Source organism: Durio zibethinus, chromosome 24, assembly GCF_047325235.1.
Source record: "Durio zibethinus cultivar Kanyao isolate XHJ-2024 chromosome 24, ASM4732523v1, whole genome shotgun sequence".
NCBI classification, from domain to species: domain Eukaryota; kingdom Viridiplantae; phylum Streptophyta; class Magnoliopsida; order Malvales; family Malvaceae; genus Durio; species Durio zibethinus.
Genome location: NC_143185.1, coordinates 3,240,370 through 3,259,414, shown reverse-complemented (window position 1 = coordinate 3,259,414; position 19,045 = coordinate 3,240,370). Strand labels below are relative to the sequence as shown.

Here is a 19,045-nt window from a genome sequence, read left to right as displayed (position 1 = left end):
GTTTTTTAACATATAAGTTCAAGAACTCATCTATTAAACTCAAAATATGTAGTCGTTACTAATTTTTTTGACTAAATGTGATTAAACACTTAAGTAAATTTATTTTAAAAAAAAAATTCTAAATTTGACTAAATATGCCTAAAAATAATAAATTTTGATCTATTAATCAAAATTAGGTTCAAATATTTGGTTTTGCGTGGAGAAAATTTTAATACTCCTATAACAACTATGACATCAAATAATTTTAAATCATCCTAAAATGTCTTGACTAAATGGTCTTTCTATTTTTTTAATATTACATGTTTTAATTTTAGGGTAAATTTCACATATATCCCCTATGGTATTCAACTTTCTCACTTACACACTTGTAAATTTTTTTCGTGCTTATAACCTTGTGATTGACTGCCATTACCAAAAAAAGGGTAACGGAGTCAAATTTGACTTAAATTTTTATAAAATTCTAAAAGCACCCTCAAGCTAAACCCTTGGCCTTCATTTTAATTTTAAATTTCTCTCTCAATCTACAAAATGGATTTCCTTTTCTTGTTAAAGTTAACCGGCATCCTCAAAAGAAAAGAAGTTTTGTTTTAAAATCAGCTCTTGACGAGGTCTCAGTTGTTGACCCATTACCTCCTCCAAGAGAAGATACTAAAATTGAATTCATAGCTTCTTTGAATATTAAATTAATGGTATGTTAGGTAATAACTTTCAGAACCTGTTTTGAGTTTTTGTTGGATTTTGGTCTTCCTTTCTCAGTTATATGTTTTTGCTTATATTTAGAGGTTATTGAAGTGTTCTTCTATTCCTTGTTTTTTGTATATGAAAAAAATTAATAAGTTTCCATTTTTATTCAGTAAGTCTAATTCATTGAATTTCATCAGCAACTGTAAATATTTGTTATTTATTTCTTTCACGTTTTTTCTTTTCTCTAAAATTTATACTAAATTAATTACACGTTATCTTGTTTAAGACTTAATCAAAAATTATTTTTTTTTATGAATTTTGATATTTAAATATTAGAAAAAAGTTTTAGACTTTCACTAAAAAAAAATTTCCTTCATCTCAAAAATGTTTAAGAAAAACTTATTATTTACTTGAAGAGACTCTATCATTGGATTTATTAAATATTTTATTACAAATCGAATTTCAATTCCTTTCATTTATTTACAAAATAATACCATACAAAATTCTATAAAAAAATATCATGTAATAATATCACAATCAAAATATGCAAATAAATCATGCAAATATCTTTAAAAAAATCTTGCCAAAATATTATAGTAAAAATCATACCAAAATCATGCAAGGATATCATGCAATAAATATAAAAAAAATCATGCAAAAATATTATGCAAGTAAATCATTGTAACCCATGCAATATTATGTAATAACTTATACAAATAAATTAAATCGATGCAAAATATCATGCCAATATATATTATAATCATTCATGCATAAATATCATAATAGTCATGCATATAAATATCATAATATAAATCATGCAAATAAATAAACTATAAAAATCTGACCAATTTTTTTCTTTTCCTCATACTTTTAACTCAATAACAATTAAAAATAATAAATAAGAAAAAAACAAAACAGCAAAAAATTAGAAAAGGAAAACCAAAAAATAAAATCAAAAAGAAAAAAAAAAGAAAAATAGAAATCTACAATTTAGGTTAGGTCCAAAGCGGGTTGATGTGCAAATCTGCTTTGGGTCAAGGCGCGAATCTACCCCCTCTAAACAACTTCGTTCAACTTGGTATAAAAGTTAAAATTTAGCCTTTTTCCTCAAAATTGCTTTTCTCGTCTCTCTAGCCTTTATTCTCTCCTCTTTCTCTCTAAACAATCCACTAGAAAACCTAACAAGTTCTAGAAACTGGCCAAAAAACCTAGATTTTGACACCAAAAAATTCAAATGGTGTCAAAAAATTCAAGCCTCCCTTAGAAATATTTAAAAACCAAGAATTTGACCGCCGTGCAAACCTTTGATTACCGTGAACCTTGCTGCAAAATTCAAATAGAAACCTAGAAAAATCTTAAAAAATCTTAAAATTTTTCAAAAAACCAAAACATAAACTTCAAGAATTTCCTAAAATTCCAGAAACACAACAACTTCAACATAACCCTAGAATCTTCAAAAATTAAACCAAAAAAACAAAACACCAAAAAAATTTTAAATACCAAGAACCCATAACCAAACCCAGAAAAATTTTGCTTTAGCTACTTAATATTGCTAGCTATATTGACTGCTCATTACTTGTGTGTTTTTGACTAAATATTTGGGGTCCCTTTTTTGGGATGAAATCTCACCTCAATTTGAAAAACTCGAATCCCATTGAATTTTGGTAAAATTTCTAAAATTTTATTTTTTCTGTGATCTTTCCTATTCTCCATGAATTGGGGACCAAGTATTTTCATTTAACAATGAATCGTTATATTTTTATTTTTCAATGGAACCCAAGAACCAAATCTACAAGTTTTCCTTCTACAAAAATCACCACATTTTCCTTTATTTTTTTCTAACTTTTTTTTATCCATTGGCCCTTTAACCAAGTAAATAAAAATAAAAAATAAAAAATAAAAACCAAAAACTTAAATAAAAACTAAAGTAAAAATAGTAGAAATACTTTGGGCTTTTAATCATTGGTCCTAAAATTCAATTTCATTAATTAAGGCCTAATTACAATTTTGCATAGAATTTGAAGGCCATTTTGATGTCCAAAAATTTTTTAGATAAAATGGAGTGTTTGCATGCTGGAAATAAAATATGAAATTTCTTTAGTTTATATACCTATATTATGGAAGTTGAAAACTTTTCTTCAATATTGTTCGGGTTGTAAACAAACTGAATATGAATGAATGAACATATATATATGGTTTGTTTATTTATTTTTAGAGGTATTCAAGCGTGATTCATGTTCAATAAAAAAATTTCTCTGTTCATTCAAGTTTGATTGGTATAAATGGTAGGATATTCGTGTTCGGTTCATATTCGATTCAATTAAGTTAAATGAGCTCGTAAGCTCGTTCACAAACATTAAACGAATATGTTTACGAACATAAACATATACAAACAAGTTTATGAACAATAAACCAAACAAACAAAAATAACTGTAAACAAGGCAAACCAAATATCTTTATATTCAACTCATCTAACTTAAATAGATCCTAAAAACAAGCCAAGTTTTTCATGAACTAAAAATCTTTGTTCAAATTTCGTTGAGAGGTTGCAACTTTAGCTAAAAAAAATTTAACTAGTCCTAAAGACAACAAAAAGCCAATGTCTAAACTAGCTCACCTTATGTGGGTCAAGCACATGATTGACTATTGACTTCAAAAGAAAAAAGTGTATAGGAGGATTTCTTTTTATAAAGACCATGGCTCTTCACTTTCACTTGTTCTTTTGATGTGGGATGTTAGGAAGAACTTTTTATAGGAACCATGGCTCTTTACTTTCACTTGTTCTTTTTATGTGGGATGTTGAGTAGCTAAGTCTCATTTTTATCACTAGTGGTATTTTTTTGGTCTATCAAAATTTAATATACAATAATAATTTTTATAAAAATTATGATTGATTTTAACATATGTAATATATACTTATTAATGATGCAATATAAAGTTGTGTTTTGAACTTAGTTAAAAGATATTAAAGCTTAAAAGTATTAATTTGAAAGGGATTTAAAGAGATTTTATTGAATTTTTTAGTGAACTTGTTCATGAACAACTTATCCAACAAATTTAAACAAATAAACCCTGAATGAATATAAACAAACTTTAAAATATGATTAAGGTAAAAGATAAAAAGATAATTTTGTTATTATTATTATTATTATTAGTATTATTATAAACGAACAACAAACAAATAGTAAATGAATAATAAATGAATGAGTTTTAAATAAATTTTAAACGAATTTGCTCACAGACATAAACGAACCAAACGAACCTCTATTTGTGTTCGGTTCGTTTAATAAACAAACATAAAAATACTGTTTAAGATTGTTTGTTAAGCCTAATAAACAAACAAAAACTAAACAAGTTCGTAAACAATTCATCGAAAACTCTGTTCATTTACATCCCCAAATACTATGTATATTTTAGATGCCCCAATGTGGGAAAAATTAGATTTTTCATTTGACTTTTTTCCCAGTAATAAGTGACTTTGATTCCTTGGAGCTATGTTTTTTTGTGAGGTTGATGGGGTGAAAGGAATCACACCAAAGGGGTTTAAGTTGAGGGGCTCGGGTAGTAGGGGTTGAGTTTGATGAGAAATACAAGTTTTAGGTTTTTTTTTTTTTTTTTAATGGTATGGATGAATTTGAAAAATTGAGTTGATATTAAGCGTATTAAATGTTTTTTTCTTATCTATTTAACATAATAACTTTTTTTGGTAACGTGGTTAACTAATTAATTAAAATAGGAAAAAAATTCGGCAAGTGTGTAAATGGAAAAGTCAAATATCACAAGGGTATACATAGAGTTTATCCATAATTTTATTCTTTACATATTGGAAAAGTTTTAAGTCTTACCTACCATTATGTGAAATTCTTAAAAAAAATTTCACCTAAGACTATTCAAATAATACATTTGTTCATTTTAAGAAGCCTTATCATCGAATTTATTAAGTAATTTATGAGGAAGGTTTAATTCTAGTATTCTTATTTTTCATTCTTTCGAAAATAAATGTCAATTATTAATGCTGAAATTTTTATCGATAAGAGCTTCTCACAAAAAATATTCTAAGAAATCAACCATTTTTTATTTCTTGTAATTTTATCATTGAATAATTTTCATTTATTTTTAAACTTTCTAATTTTTTTTTATTATTTTTGTTAGTCTCTTATTAGTTGAAAACAAATGTCTATTATCACTATTAAAATTTGAATTAAATTTTTCATCAGTCGAAAAATATTGAGGAGAAATTATCTCACCTAGAAATTTCTGAAAAAATAACAGTTCGTGATATTTTAAAATTTCATCATCAAAATAATGCCCACTCATTGTTGAAAATTAATTTTTTTTCTTTTCATCCTTGATTTGAAAAATGAATGTAATTTATTTTTTTATTGAAAATTTCATTTAAATTTTCAACAATTCTAGAGAATTTAAAAAAACTTTTTACTTAGAAATTTCTAAGAAATCAACTGTTTTTTAGTTTTAGAATTACTTAGGAATTTCTAAGAAATCAACTGTTTTTTAGTTTTAGAATTTCATCATTAGAACAATTTCCATTCATTTATGAAATTTACATTTTTACCTTTTTTCTTGATTTGAAAGTAAATGTAAATTATTTTTTATTGAAAATTTCATCTAAATTTTTTACAATTATGATAATTTTAAAAGAAAACTTGTCATCTGGAAATTTCTAATAAATTAACCATTCTTGATTTTTAAAATTTCATCATTGGGATAATTATGATTTATTTGTAAAATTTAAAGTCTTTCATTAGGTTTATTTATTTATTATTTTTATTTGAAAATAAATGTAAATTACTTTTATTAAAATTTTCAACTAAATTTTTCATCATTTTGAAGAATTTAGGTAAAAATTTCTTACCTAAAACTTTTTAAAAAATCAACTATTCTTGACTTTCTTAAAATTTTATCGTTAGATAACTTATATTTATTTTCAAAGTATTTTTTAAAGTTTTTATTTGATTTTTAATTCTTGTTTATTATTTGAAAAAAATGTCAAATACTTTTATTAAAATTTTTAAACTAAACTTTCCACCTTTCTGAAAATTTGAGAGAAAACTTATCATCTAAAAATTTCTAAAACATACTGTACTTACTTTATTAGAACTTGATCATTGGATAATTTATCATTTATTTACAAAGATTCATAAAAATTACATTTTTGAGTTTACTAATTATTTATTTTTGGCTAACCTAATACTTTTTATTTTTATTTATTATATTATTAAGTAATTTAAAATCTATTCTAATTTAGAAATTCAAGTTAATGAATTAAACTAATTAACAAACCTAATAATAAAATAAAACAAATGAAATAAAAATACAAAACAAAAAGAGGAAAGCATGTGCAATTAGGACGAAGATGGATATATATAGATCCTGTTATTCTTCAAACGATGCCGTTTAAGCTTGTTTTAAATATCTAAAATGTTATTAATTTTTAGTTTTTTTTTTTTTCTCTCTCTCTCTCTCTCTGTTCTTAAACTCCGTGAATTTTCTCTAAAACCCAAAGAACTAAGTCACAAAATCCAGTGAATGTTTACGGTGCCGTCCTTCATATGCCGCCTCCAACCGTTTTGCCAATAGCAAAAAATTTAGAAGAAAATGCTCCCAGACCCCTTGAATCTCAAATATCATATCAATTTTCTCAATCATGTGCAATCAGGATGATGTTGATGATGCTGGGGTATATAGGGGTTGAGTATCGGTTGGGATGAAGATTCTAGAATTTAAATTTTGTATTTAGAAATTTTATCTGCTAATCCAAATCTATTTTCAAACAAGTTTAATCCGACTTCAAATCTTCTTTTGCAGACTTTTAACAGTTGTGATATTGATATCCCTTATCTGATTTCCTTTTTTAATTTGATTTTTTATTTCCCCTTTTTTTATCTTTATCTTTTTTAAAAAATATTTTCATTAATAAATAAAATAAAAATACAAAAATACAAAACAAATTGAAACAAGCAAAATATGGTTCATATCAAAATGGGCCTCCATACCTAATCCAAAAAAACACTCTAGTCCTAATGATGGTAGTTCAAAGCTCATTTGCATATCAAAACTTTAAATGGGCTAAGATTAGAAGTTAATTAAAAAAATATAAATCAAAATTTTAAATATTAAAAAACTCCAAATTAATATAGATGTTTACAGTATATTAAATAATTAATAATCTAAATTAACAATTTAGTGATCGAGATCAAATTATCAACCATAATAATCAAACTATTTATAATCACAAAAACAATCACAATCGTAAGTTAACACTAATTAAAATATGACACCATGATTTTTGAAGTGTCAATGAAATTGTTATAAATATTTGTTAAGATCAAAATTTTGAAATAATAATGAAATTAGCTAGATATATCATCATTACAATCAATAACTTTAACTTAATTATTCAAAAAAAAATACTTAATTATTTAATTTAAGAAAAAGATAAATAGATCCGAAAAAAAAAAAAGGTAGGATATGCATATAAAGTAATGTTGAAAAATAAAAGATAACTTAGGAAAAAATAAAATAGTTTCTTTATTGTATATTGCGAACATATAGAAAAATATCCTATAAGAATTGCAATTATGTTGTTTGGAAGAAAATGATTCTATTACAGCGATGTAAAAATATGAAAAAAATTAATAATAGCTAAATGTTCATTTTGATCTCTAAACTTTGAGAATTCCTTAAATCAGAATCTAATTTTCTAATTTTAATAAATCTGGATATCATTTATTTCAAAAGTAACAATTAAAGACTTCAAATTTAATGGATGAAATTATAGGCAGTGCACTATACTGTTAGTTTTGACAGATGACTGATATCTCAACTAAATAAAATATTTTTTATAAGGATAAAATAATATTATATATATATATAAATTACTTCTTATAAAACAAAATTAATTAAAATTTTAAATAAATATGATAAATTTCTTTTAATACAGGATGTTGTTTTTCTATTTTGTTGTTGTTGCTCTACGTATCCTTTTTCACATTTCTTTTTTTTTTTTTTTCTTGTTTGGCAGAGCTTGCTTATACAACGGTGGTAACTGAAAAATGTGATGTTTATAGTTTGGAGTATTGGCATTGGAAATGTTGATGGGAAGCCATCCCAAAGACCTCTCATCATTGCTGCCATCAAAGCCCCTTTTGCAAAACATAATGTTAAACGATGTGTTAGACCCTCGTCTATCACCTCTAACAAGTTATACAGTCATCAAAGATATTGTTCTTGTTACAATACTAGCATTCGCACGCTTATCTATAGAACCAAAGTGGCGACCAACGATAAAACTGGTTCCTGATGAGTTTCTTCGTCAGCTAAGGCCTTTGGCAAAGCCTCTTGTAGAAATTTCATTGTTGCAAATCATGGATCCTGAAATAAATGTGGAAGGCAAAGGGTGCAAATAATAGTCTTTACATCATGCATGATGGCAATTAGGGTGATTGTTTTGCCATCTTAGATCTCATGTTGAACTTCAATTTTAAATTGGAAAGAATTGTTTTTTTTTTTTTTGTACTTTTTCCCCTTTTAGATTTCATTTGTTTCAATGGAGAACGATTTCTGAAAGTTATAATTTTCACAATTTTCTGTATTTGAATATCAAAAAATGACCAAATCAAAAGAACATAATTTTGAAAACAGTTTTTTAGTCAAAGGCAAATAATATCAATTTTGAGGAAATTGTCTTGCGAAATTTTAGTCTAAAAAACAATTAAGCAGTTTTCTTGCTTTCTAAAGTACTCTACAAGTAGGCAAAAAAATAAGGTTGGAAAGTGCAGATGAACATGCACCAAAATACAGGGAAAATAAAACTGCTCTTTGTCTATACCATCAAAGAAAAAATTCTCCAATTTGGTCCAATGGATTCTGTTTCCCATTCCAAGTCAAAGGACGTGAAAGACACTTAAGGTTTGTTGTTACTGAGAAGTAGCTAGCATTATTACCTAATTCCTAGACTATAGAACACTTCAAAGTTAATCTGTATGAGTAGTTACCACATTTAATATGACCTTTTCCATGGGCTTATCTCGTTTGAAAGATAGAACATTTCGAAGAAAGATAGAAGAAAAGACTTTGACTCTAAAAATTGGTTATTTTTTATCATTATTATTTTGTTTTGTTTAATTTCCGTAAGACTTCGACTCTTAATGTTTTCATGTAGCAAACTAACATCTGTTTCTTTTTTTTTTTTTTTTTTTGGATTCTAATACAATTATCAATTATGCAAAAAAAAAATTAATAGAGACAATGTCTAAAACATTTTGAAAGAAAAATTTTCAGTTTTTACATAACATTTCATCGGATGTATTTACTGCAAGCTTATTATACATAGAATAAAATTGGTAACTTTCCAACTATAAAAAATACATCCAAATTGAAGAAATTGTGTGGTGGAGAAGAAAGAGCAAGTACATGTTGTCATTTCTTTGAACTTTCTTTGCAATAATATGATTAATCAATTAGAAAAGGAGACTTTAAGCAAATATCCAAGAAAAAGCTAATCCACATTGGATCCTTTTCTAACTTAGCTTTTAGAGATAGAAGACGTGAAAAATGTGGCTGTTGCTTGCACTTGTCTAAACACAATGCTACAATATGTGAAATGATCTTGTTTATTTGGCTGCTATGGTGTACAGAAATTCTCCACTTTGATCCAACGTGTTTTCTTTTCTATTTGAAAATAGTAGTTAATAAACATGTACCCCTGTTCAATGGAAAACGTATGAAAAATGTGGCTGTTACAGGTACATGTTTTTGCTTCCTTTGTGAGGAGAAAAAAAACAAGAAAGAATTAAAGAAATAAAAGAGATGGCCTGCCTTAAAAATTAAGGATAGTAAAGGGATGAGACGAGTGTTTTTTCTCGCATTGAATCTAATTTGAAATTTTAATTGTTTCACGTGAATATACTCTATCTTGATTTCCTGTTATTATTTTTGGTATTTAATCTCAACCCAAAAATATATGTGTAAGTTCCATTTGATTCAACTGATTCAAATTTAATTTATTATAAGTTTTATTAAAAAAAATAATTTTTAATATAAATTACATCTTAGTTTTATATATATATAAAAAAAAAAAAAAACTTTAATTTTATGGCCAAAAACAAAAGAAAAGAAAGAACGGTTGAAGTATTAAAATCAAAGTGAGGATTGAGTTTTTTAGACTGTTAAATATTTTACCTTATACCTTATGCATTTTAGAGGCTAGCTAGCAACAGGGAAAGATACTTGCCTTTTTCAAGTCATCTAAACACGGTATTGCAAGTCTATGCACCAAATTGCTGGGAAAATGCATTATTCATACGTATAATTCCATGACATCTACAGAACAGTCACTGATAACAACTGACTAACTAAAGGTAGAAGACCTCGACTTCTCCATCTCCATATAAATTCATTAGTCTCTGGAAATCATAACATGCTACAACTGAACCTTTACCAGATATTCAAGCTAAATAGACATGGCCTCATCCTTAACCAATTCCATTTTTCTAGGGGTGTTGTGGAGTACCATCCTTCTTTCCTTTGCTAAAACCTTTTTAGCAGCAATATCTTCACTGGAATCAGAAGCTGTGGCTTTGCTAGAGAGTGGCTGGTGGAGTAGCCATAGCAACGATACTTCACAATGTTGCAAGTGGCCCGGTATTTCATGCAACAATGCAGGAAGCATCACCAAAATTAACCCATCTGCTGATGTGATTCAGGTTGGTGATAGATTTGGAAATTTGAATTTCTCTTCATTTCCGAATCTTGTCCTTCTTAACCTTAGCCATCATAAAGTTGGAAGAAATATCCCGCCTCAGATAGGTGATCTCTCCGCATTGAAGCACTTGGACTTGTCATATTGTGAGTTATCCGGTGAGTTACCTTCTTCCCTTGGAAACCTAACCCAATTAGAGTTTCTTGACATTTCAAATAATGATAACATTAATGATTCCATCCCTCCACAACTAGGGAATTTGAAAAATCTTGTTAGTTTAAATTTGAGTGCCAACAGTCTTAGTGGCTCCATCCCATCAGAAATTGGAAATCTAAGGAATTTAGTTGCTTTATACCTTCAAGACAACAAAATTGTTGGTCCAATGCCTTCCACTTTATATCAATTAACCAATTTGTCTGATCTGTACCTTGATAATAACCAAATTGAAGGTTCCATCCCTCAAAATATTGAAAATTTGATGAACCTCAGGTTTTTAAGCATCACTAATAATAGATTTACTGGTCTTATTCCTCTAGCTTTATGTCGTTTGACAAAATTGGAAGAAGTTTACCTTGACCAAAATGAAATCAATGGTTCCATTCCTTCAGATATAGGAAAGCTTAGCAACCTCGAATCTCTAAATTTCGAAGGTAACTACCTCACTGGCCTTATCCCTTCTTCTATTGGTAATTTATCAAAATTGCAATTTCTGTCACTTGATTCAAATATTCTAGAAGGTCCTATACCAAAAGAACTTGGGAATTTAAATACAATAATTCAATTATCCCTCTTTGGAAACAAATTGAATGGTTTAATCCCTTCTTCTACTGGTAATTTATCAAAATTGCAAGATTTGTCCCTTGATTCAAATCTTCTAGAAGGTCCTATACCAAAAGAAATTGGGAATTTAAATGCACTAACTCAATTATCCCTCTTTGGAAACAAATTGAGTGGTTCAATCCCTTCTTCTATTGGTAATTTATCAAAATTGCAAGATTTGTCCCTTGATTCAAATCTTCTAGAAGGTCCTATACCAAAAGAAATTGGGAATTTAAATGCACTAACTCAATTATCCCTCTTTGGAAACAAATTGAGTGGTTCAATCCCTTCTTCTATTGGTAATTTATCAAAATTGCAAGATTTGTCCCTTGATTCAAATCTTCTAGAAGGTCCTATACCAAAACAAATTGGGAATTTAAATGCACTAACTCAATTATCCCTCTTTGGAAACAAATTGAGTGGTTCAATCCCTTCTTCTATTGGTAATTTATCAAAATTGCAATATCTGTCCCTCGATTCAAATCTTCTAGAAGGTCCTATACCAAAAGAAATTGGGAATTTAGAAGCACTATATCTATTAGACATCTCTGAAAACAAATTGAGTGGTTCTATACCTTCACAAATTGGGAGTTGCTTAAATTTGCGGGGATTGTACCTAAGCAACAATAATTTAAAGGGGTACATCCCTCCTCAAATTGGGAGTTGCTTAAATTTGCGGCTGTTGGATCTAAGCAGCAATAATTTAGAGGGGAAGATCCCTTCTCAAATAGGCAAGCTTTCAAAGCTAAAATTTTTAAATCTCAGCTACAACAAACTCATAGGTGAAATTCCTATCTTGTCTGCCACTAATCTTAAGAGTTTTTGTACCAGTAATGGTTATATAACTATCTATCCCCATCCATTTGAAGGTAACAAGGCTTTATCACCCTACCCCTGTTTTTCTCCAACCAATCAAACCAAGAGCAGTAGAACTCCTTACTTCACGAAAATATTCCTCCCTATTGCCATATTCCTTACTTTTTCTATTCTAGAGAGTTTGTTTTTGTGGTGGTTCAAGGCCAAGAAGAACCAATCTGGTTCACAAACAAAAAAAAATGGGGATTTGTGCTCAATATGGAACTTTGATGGAAGGATAGCATATGAAGATATTATTGCAGCAACAGAAGATTTTGATATTCGATACTGCATTGGAATTGGGGGTTACGGAAGTGTTTACAAAGCACAACTACCTTGTGGCAGAATAGTTGCTCTGAAAAAACTCCATCACCTAGAGGCTGAGGATCTGGGTTTCGACAAAAGTTTCAGGAATGAGGTAAAAATTTTGTCTGAAATTCGACATCGAAGTATTGTGAAGCTTCATGGATATTGTCTACACCGTAGGTGCATGTTTCTGATATATGAATACATGGAAAGAGGAGGCTTGTTCTGCATCCTAAGTAATGACGATGAAGCTGTGGAGTTGAATTGGGTAAAAAGGGTTGAGATCATCAAATCGGTTGCTCATGCCTTGTCTTACTTGCACCATGATTGCTTCCCTCCAATTGTTCATCGAGACATTTCAAGTAACAATATTCTACTAAACTCAAGCTTGGAGGCTTTTGTTGCTGATTTTGGAACCGCTAGAATGCTACATCTTGATTCATCTAATCTGACTGTTCTTGCCGGTACAATTGGCTATTTAGCCCCAGGTAATTTTTTTTTTATCTTCTATTACATCATTGGCTTTTTTTTCTTTTCCTTTTTCAATATTGATCCTCCTTTGATTATATTTGTTTTTTTTTTTCAAAATTATAGTATTTGAGTGATGATAAAAAAGAAAAAAATCACACATCAATCCTGAACATATAAATATGACAATGAACTTTATATTTATTGTCAATTAATTTTACGTTAAACATATATTTCAAAATTTAATAGATAGGGATTTAACATAATAACCAAACATTATTACCAATTATTTTTTTATTATGTTATCATGTTTTATTTTTCTTTTTCATGTATGTAATTTTTTTTATGCAGAACTAGCCTACACAATTGTTGCAACTGAAAAATGTGATGTATATAGTTTCGGGATTTTGGCATTAGAAATATTAATGGGAAAGCATCCTGGAGAACTTTTGTCATCATCATTGTCATCGCCATCTTCTTTGCAAAATATCAAGCTAATTGATGTGTTAGACAAACGCATACCACCTCCAACAAGCCAACTGGTTGCACAAAATATTGTTCACGCTGCTACACTGGCGTTTGCTTGCTTACATACAAAACCGAAGTCTCGACCAATGATGGAACAAGTGTGCAAAGGGTTTCTTTCTTCCCAAAAATCTTTGGGGATTCCTCTCCAAATGATTACTTTGTTGCAACTTGTGAAGCATCAAATGCTTATTGGTGGCCAAAGTGGAACTTGTCCCGTTTAATGCTGCTAATTAACTAACTTCGTTTGTAAAATTTTTTTATATATTTGTAGTTTATGGTTATTGTCATCTCTTATTGTTTAATCCTATTATGAAATAATTAGAAAATTTTGAATATGCATGCAATTCACGTGTATTTGTTTAAAATCGGTCCCTTTTATCTTCTTAGTCGTTTTGTTTAATATCACTTTGGAATTACTTGATTTAACCAGGCCATATTTGATCACTCTAGAGTAAAAAATTCATATTTACTTCTTAACAAAATAATATTATATGATGATATGATATTTATATATTAATAATACATCAAACATTTATTAAAGAAGTAGTAAAAGAAATCTTGAACGAATAAAGTTTTAATTAAATTAATTTATATAGTCATTTTAAAAAAATGACATATAATAATATTAGAACTAAAATATCAATACTTACAATTTCTCTTATTTTTAAATTAAGACTCTAAATGCTTCTATTTTTGTTTTTGAGATCATTCACAAATAAAAAACAAATTAACCGGCAATTGAATATTAAATTTGATTGGCAACGAAAATATTTTTAATAGAAAATATCATGTTGTTAAAGTAGGGGTCAATAATAGACGAAATAAGTCAATATAATACATAAATAACCAAATTGTAATTGTTTAAGCTATTACTCCTACTTTATAGCTAGCATCATGCCATCAAATTGCTCAATCATGCAAAGGGCCGAACTTTGATAGAAGCATGAGGATAATCACTTTGTCTCATTATGAATATTTTATAATCCTATAGTTGCAATAACTTGATTGCTTTCTTGTAAAGTTAAAACTCAACTCTTATCTTCTTTTTATTGTTCATTCGAAGCTACTAAACATCATTTGAAGTTTTGAACTAAAACTTGAGCGGTACCTAATTTAGAATTTAATTAATTAATTAGTTGTCTTAGACAACAAAAAACTCTTGGCATCAATTTTTTTGTGCTTGATTGCTTAAATTTTTTTATGTTAAAATTATTAAAATTTTAATTTAATTATTAAAATTAAAAATTTAACATTTTATCAATATATTACTTAATTATTGGTATAGTTAACTAAAATTAAAATGCTGTTTACTTTTATGTTCTAAAAAATCCAACTAAAAGGAAAATGTCACTATGATTGTGAAGTTTAAGATTCCAACAAGAGTGCTTCAAGAATGGAAACAAAAAGGAAAAGACAACACAAAATCAAAATTGCACAAATCTATTTAAATTACGTGGGTTGTCTGTAGAGTCTAGACCCATTTGGTCCACAAGGAATGAATGAGATGATTAACAAAATTATCCAATTAATTTAAGATCAATAAGCGCATTAAATTAATCAATAAATAAATAGCACGAAACTTGATGTGATCTGGGATTTTGAGTGTCTTCATCTCTTGAATGTTTGAATTAACCTGACCAGTTTCCTTTCTTCATTCCCAAAGTAAAACCCATCGTTGTTGTTAGCTGGTAATGGACGTTGGACATCTAAAATAGGTCCAATCGTGAATAATTTTGTCCAAAATACTTTTAAACCTAGTTGACCTAACACCCACACATCAAACCTTTTAACTATATATCTCTTCATGGTTGGAACAAACAAACTCTGGCAACAAATGCTTTCATTACCATGAATTGAGTAATCTAGCTTGTGAAGTAAAATTACCAAAAGTAGATCCATTCATTATTATAAATTTAGAGTTTAACTAAATTGGTTTATATGATCATATTTAACAAATTTAAAATTCAAATTTTAACATCTATAATTCTTTATCCTATGTTTCTTTTATTAAAAGAATGATTAAAAGTGCAATCAAAAGATGATGTCTCAATTAAAATTTCATTGGCCATATCAAATGTAAGAAGAATTTCCATATCAGTTGTATCAAGAATAATCTATTCTCCTTTGGTTATAGCCCACTATGATAAGACCCATTTTAAGTAAACCTGAAAGTCTGGACAATGATCCTGGGTAATCTTTGAATATGGGCTAACTATTTAGGAAGGTTTCTCCAAGAATTAGTGCTTGGACTATGAACAGCGACTGCAATGAGGGTTTCAACTTGTTGGTAGCATGGTTCCAAATGACAATATTATTATCCCTCCAAAGACAGATTATGCCATTAATGCAAGAATCCTGAATATGAATGTACTAAGCAATTCTATCAAAGAAATTCGGAATTAGGTCGAGATGTTAAATTTCTCTGACAATCTAGTTAGAATCTCAAACATTACATTCTTAGTTAATTTGACAATAATAACAATTGAGTATTTTCGAATGTGCTTAACAAATTAAAAAAAAAAAAAGAGTAGAAGAAATAGATTAATCTCTTCATTTTTTTCCTTTCTATTTTTTTACAATTTTTTCAATAACATGATTCAATTTATAAAAAAATAAAAGTAAAAAATAAATGATTAAAAATAAAAATGTGATATTCATCTAATTACAGAAACAAATCTTTGAGTATTTTTTCATGTATAATAATATTCAATTTGTTAATTTTACATAATTCATTGTATTTTATGATTATATATTACGAAAAACTAATCTAACACTAACATGTCAGGCAACCGTGGTTGGTGTTAATTTAACTTTTGACTATCAACAAATCAATTTTAATACAAAAGCAAATAAAAAATATAAGTAAAATCCATTATAATAAAATGTTAAATAAAAAATTTGATTATTTCGATTTTGGGACATATTTAATTTCTTTTGTTGCCTCAACATAATTGATTAATTACTAGTAATGATTGAATTTCACTAATTGATTAAAATTAACAAAAGAATTTAAACTTATCTTGATAAAATTTGGAAAGTTACATCCTAATAAATTAAGTACAATTGTTAAGCTATATGCTGCGAAACATGCCATTGCCATTGGTATCCACTAGCACTAAAACAAAAAGGAGCTAGTGTAATAATACATATAAATGACAGTTGAGGATCTTTTTGGCAATTTGACCATAAACGGAGTTTTTAAGGTAATTAAATATTTCAAAAAAAAAAAAACACGAAAAATATTGGATTATCATTATCTACTCCCCTTCATTTCCACTGCAACTTTAGCTTCAAAGAAAAAAATTCTATTTGATTTCTTTAGTTTTTTCCCTTTTTGGTAATTTCTATAATTTATCATAATTCACAATTAATTCACAAAAATGCAAGTTCTAGTTTGCAGCAATTCTTTTTCATTAAACCTTAACAAAAACAACGGTAAGAGCCACTTGTTCATGGGTCGTCGCGAACTCTTGTGCGGATTATGTTCCGCTGGCTCCCATAAAGACAACGTTTCTCACAAACCCATTTCAATTTTAAGGTTAGTTTTCACGTTTCCTTCGATAAATTCTGCTAATCTTTTATACCCATTTAGCTTTTGCTTGGTGAAATTAATAAAGTTCATTTTTTTTTCTTATTGCTTTTTTTATTTATTTGCCTCATTTTAATGTGGGTGTAATTTTTTCTAGTACTTATGAGAGTATTTGTGCTTGTTTTTCATGTGTATCTATGTATATTCATGTATGTGTTTATGTACGTATCAATTTATGTACGTATCAATGTATCCGTTTATATATACATAGAAGCATCATTAAAATGTGAGTATTGGTGTGTGTGTTTATCAATCAAGCATCATTATGTATGTGAGTTTATATGCATCTGGTTATGCATGTATGTGAGCGTATATGAATGTCACTATATACAAATACACGTGTGTTATATTCATATATATACTTGCATGTGAAAATTTTTCTGTTTTTCTTTATTCAACAAAGTGAATGCTAGTAGTAATGGCCAAGATTGGTAATTTATGGACTTGTCATTCATGTTACAAAAAATGATTTCAACTTTCATTTTTTCTTGAGTTCTCATTGGAGTTATTATTATTATTATAATATTTTTGTTGATTGATGCTTTTAGGTTGGTTAATGAACGAATGGCGGATTTGGGTGAATTAATAATAGGCAAAAGTATTCCCTTTGCAACAGGGAGGGTGCTGCTAGCAAGTCTTTTTGCCTATTGGAGTTACCATTTTTCAAGGTACTTATCAGGTCTGCACACTTCAGCTTTGGTTTCCCCTTTGCCACTTTAAGAACTTGAGTCACATAAATCGATTTTGTTGCTCAATGAAGTCTTCCTTATTTTATTGATAATTTTATTTAAAAGATTGCATTATCATTGACAACTAAACTTACTTATGTAAATGAGTTGAAATATGGTGTCATCCATTTGAATGCACTCGCCAGTAAAACTTATAGCAGCAGTAAACTGGCAACTACAGATTGGTGGGCAACTAAGCCTTCATTGTTTTGAAAAGGTGCAAAAAAGTTATAATTGGAAACCATGCTGGTGAAAGGATTTGGTGTAGGTGGCCACTTCAAGTTAATGTTATTCCTTCCTTCTTACTATCTCTATACTTTTAAGCAATTTGCTTCTGATGATAGGATACATTGTGGATTTGCGGCTCAAGCATTGGGGAATCCATCAGTGATGGTTGAAGGTGTAACTCCTCCTGTTTTCCCTTTTGGATCTCTCTTCCCTTCTGAGGTTCATTTTCGATAAATCATTGTTGTTTTGGAATTCAGTGATTAGTTTATAGTTTCGAGCTCTTCTGTACTGGTATTTACCATGTGTTAAGCTTATACATATGAGTTTGACAGGAAAGAACTGTCCAACTCTTTGACAAGAATACATACTCTGTTGTCAACATTTTTTATATAACATTGCGCCCTCAACTTAATGTAGCTGGTGCTGTTGAGGTATTTTTTTTTTTATTTTCATTTGATCAATCATTGTCTGTAATCTTCTAATTCACATAGGCAAGCTTATGATAGAGGAGGCTAAGAAACTCTTTATCTCTCTCTTTTTCTCTCATCTATACACTCAAAGCTATTTATGTCATAATATATAGATTCGAAAATCTATAGCTAGATTTAATAAATAGAGTCATCATCAATCTTTTTTAATTAGGTGTGATTGGCCACCTAATAAATCTATCATTTTAAGGAGCTCCTAAGCTTGACTAAGAGTTCCTAAAAGAACAGGTTCTGATCTATTAATCAAAATAGAGTTTGAGAGTTCGATTACATATAACGAAGGTTATAGCACCCTCCATGCACATCCGAAGGAAGATACCGTTTTATTTTAAATTTATCTTAAGGTCATGATTTTAATGGTATTAAATTTTTATGTTAAATATTGGAAATAACTTTTAAAATTTCTCCATCAATCCGATAAAATTCTTAAAAATAATTTCGTACTTTAAGAGTATTCGAGAATCTTATTTGTTTTCTTGAAGAGGCTTCGTCATCGAACAAAATTTAATTATTTTTATTTTTTATTTTTTATTGAAAATATATCTAATTATTCTACCATTTGAACCAAATTAGAAATATCTTCTCTTTTTAATTTCTAAATTTTTCACCATTTTGGCTTATTTAGAAATTC

General features: G+C 28.2%; 1 protein-coding gene across 2 annotated transcripts; it reads left to right on the top strand.

The window, feature by feature from the left end:
- The first annotated feature begins 10,070 nt into the window (after nucleotides 1-10,070).
- On the top strand, nucleotides 10,071-18,320 carry LOC111316286 (uncharacterized). Of its 2 annotated transcripts, none has more exons than XM_089753849.1 (2): nucleotides 10,071-12,873; nucleotides 17,519-18,320. In XM_089753849.1, exons 1-2 carry the CDS (start codon nucleotides 10,167-10,169, stop codon nucleotides 17,554-17,556), a joined length of 2,745 nt encoding a protein of 914 aa, XP_089609975.1. In that variant the 5' UTR covers nucleotides 10,071-10,166; the 3' UTR covers nucleotides 17,557-18,320. The 2 variants fall into 2 exon arrangements, with proteins under 2 accessions (XP_089609975.1, XP_089609974.1); XM_089753848.1 differs by lacking the exon at nucleotides 17,519-18,320 and adding an exon at nucleotides 13,205-13,744.
- The last annotated feature ends 725 nt before the right edge of the window (nucleotides 18,321-19,045 follow it).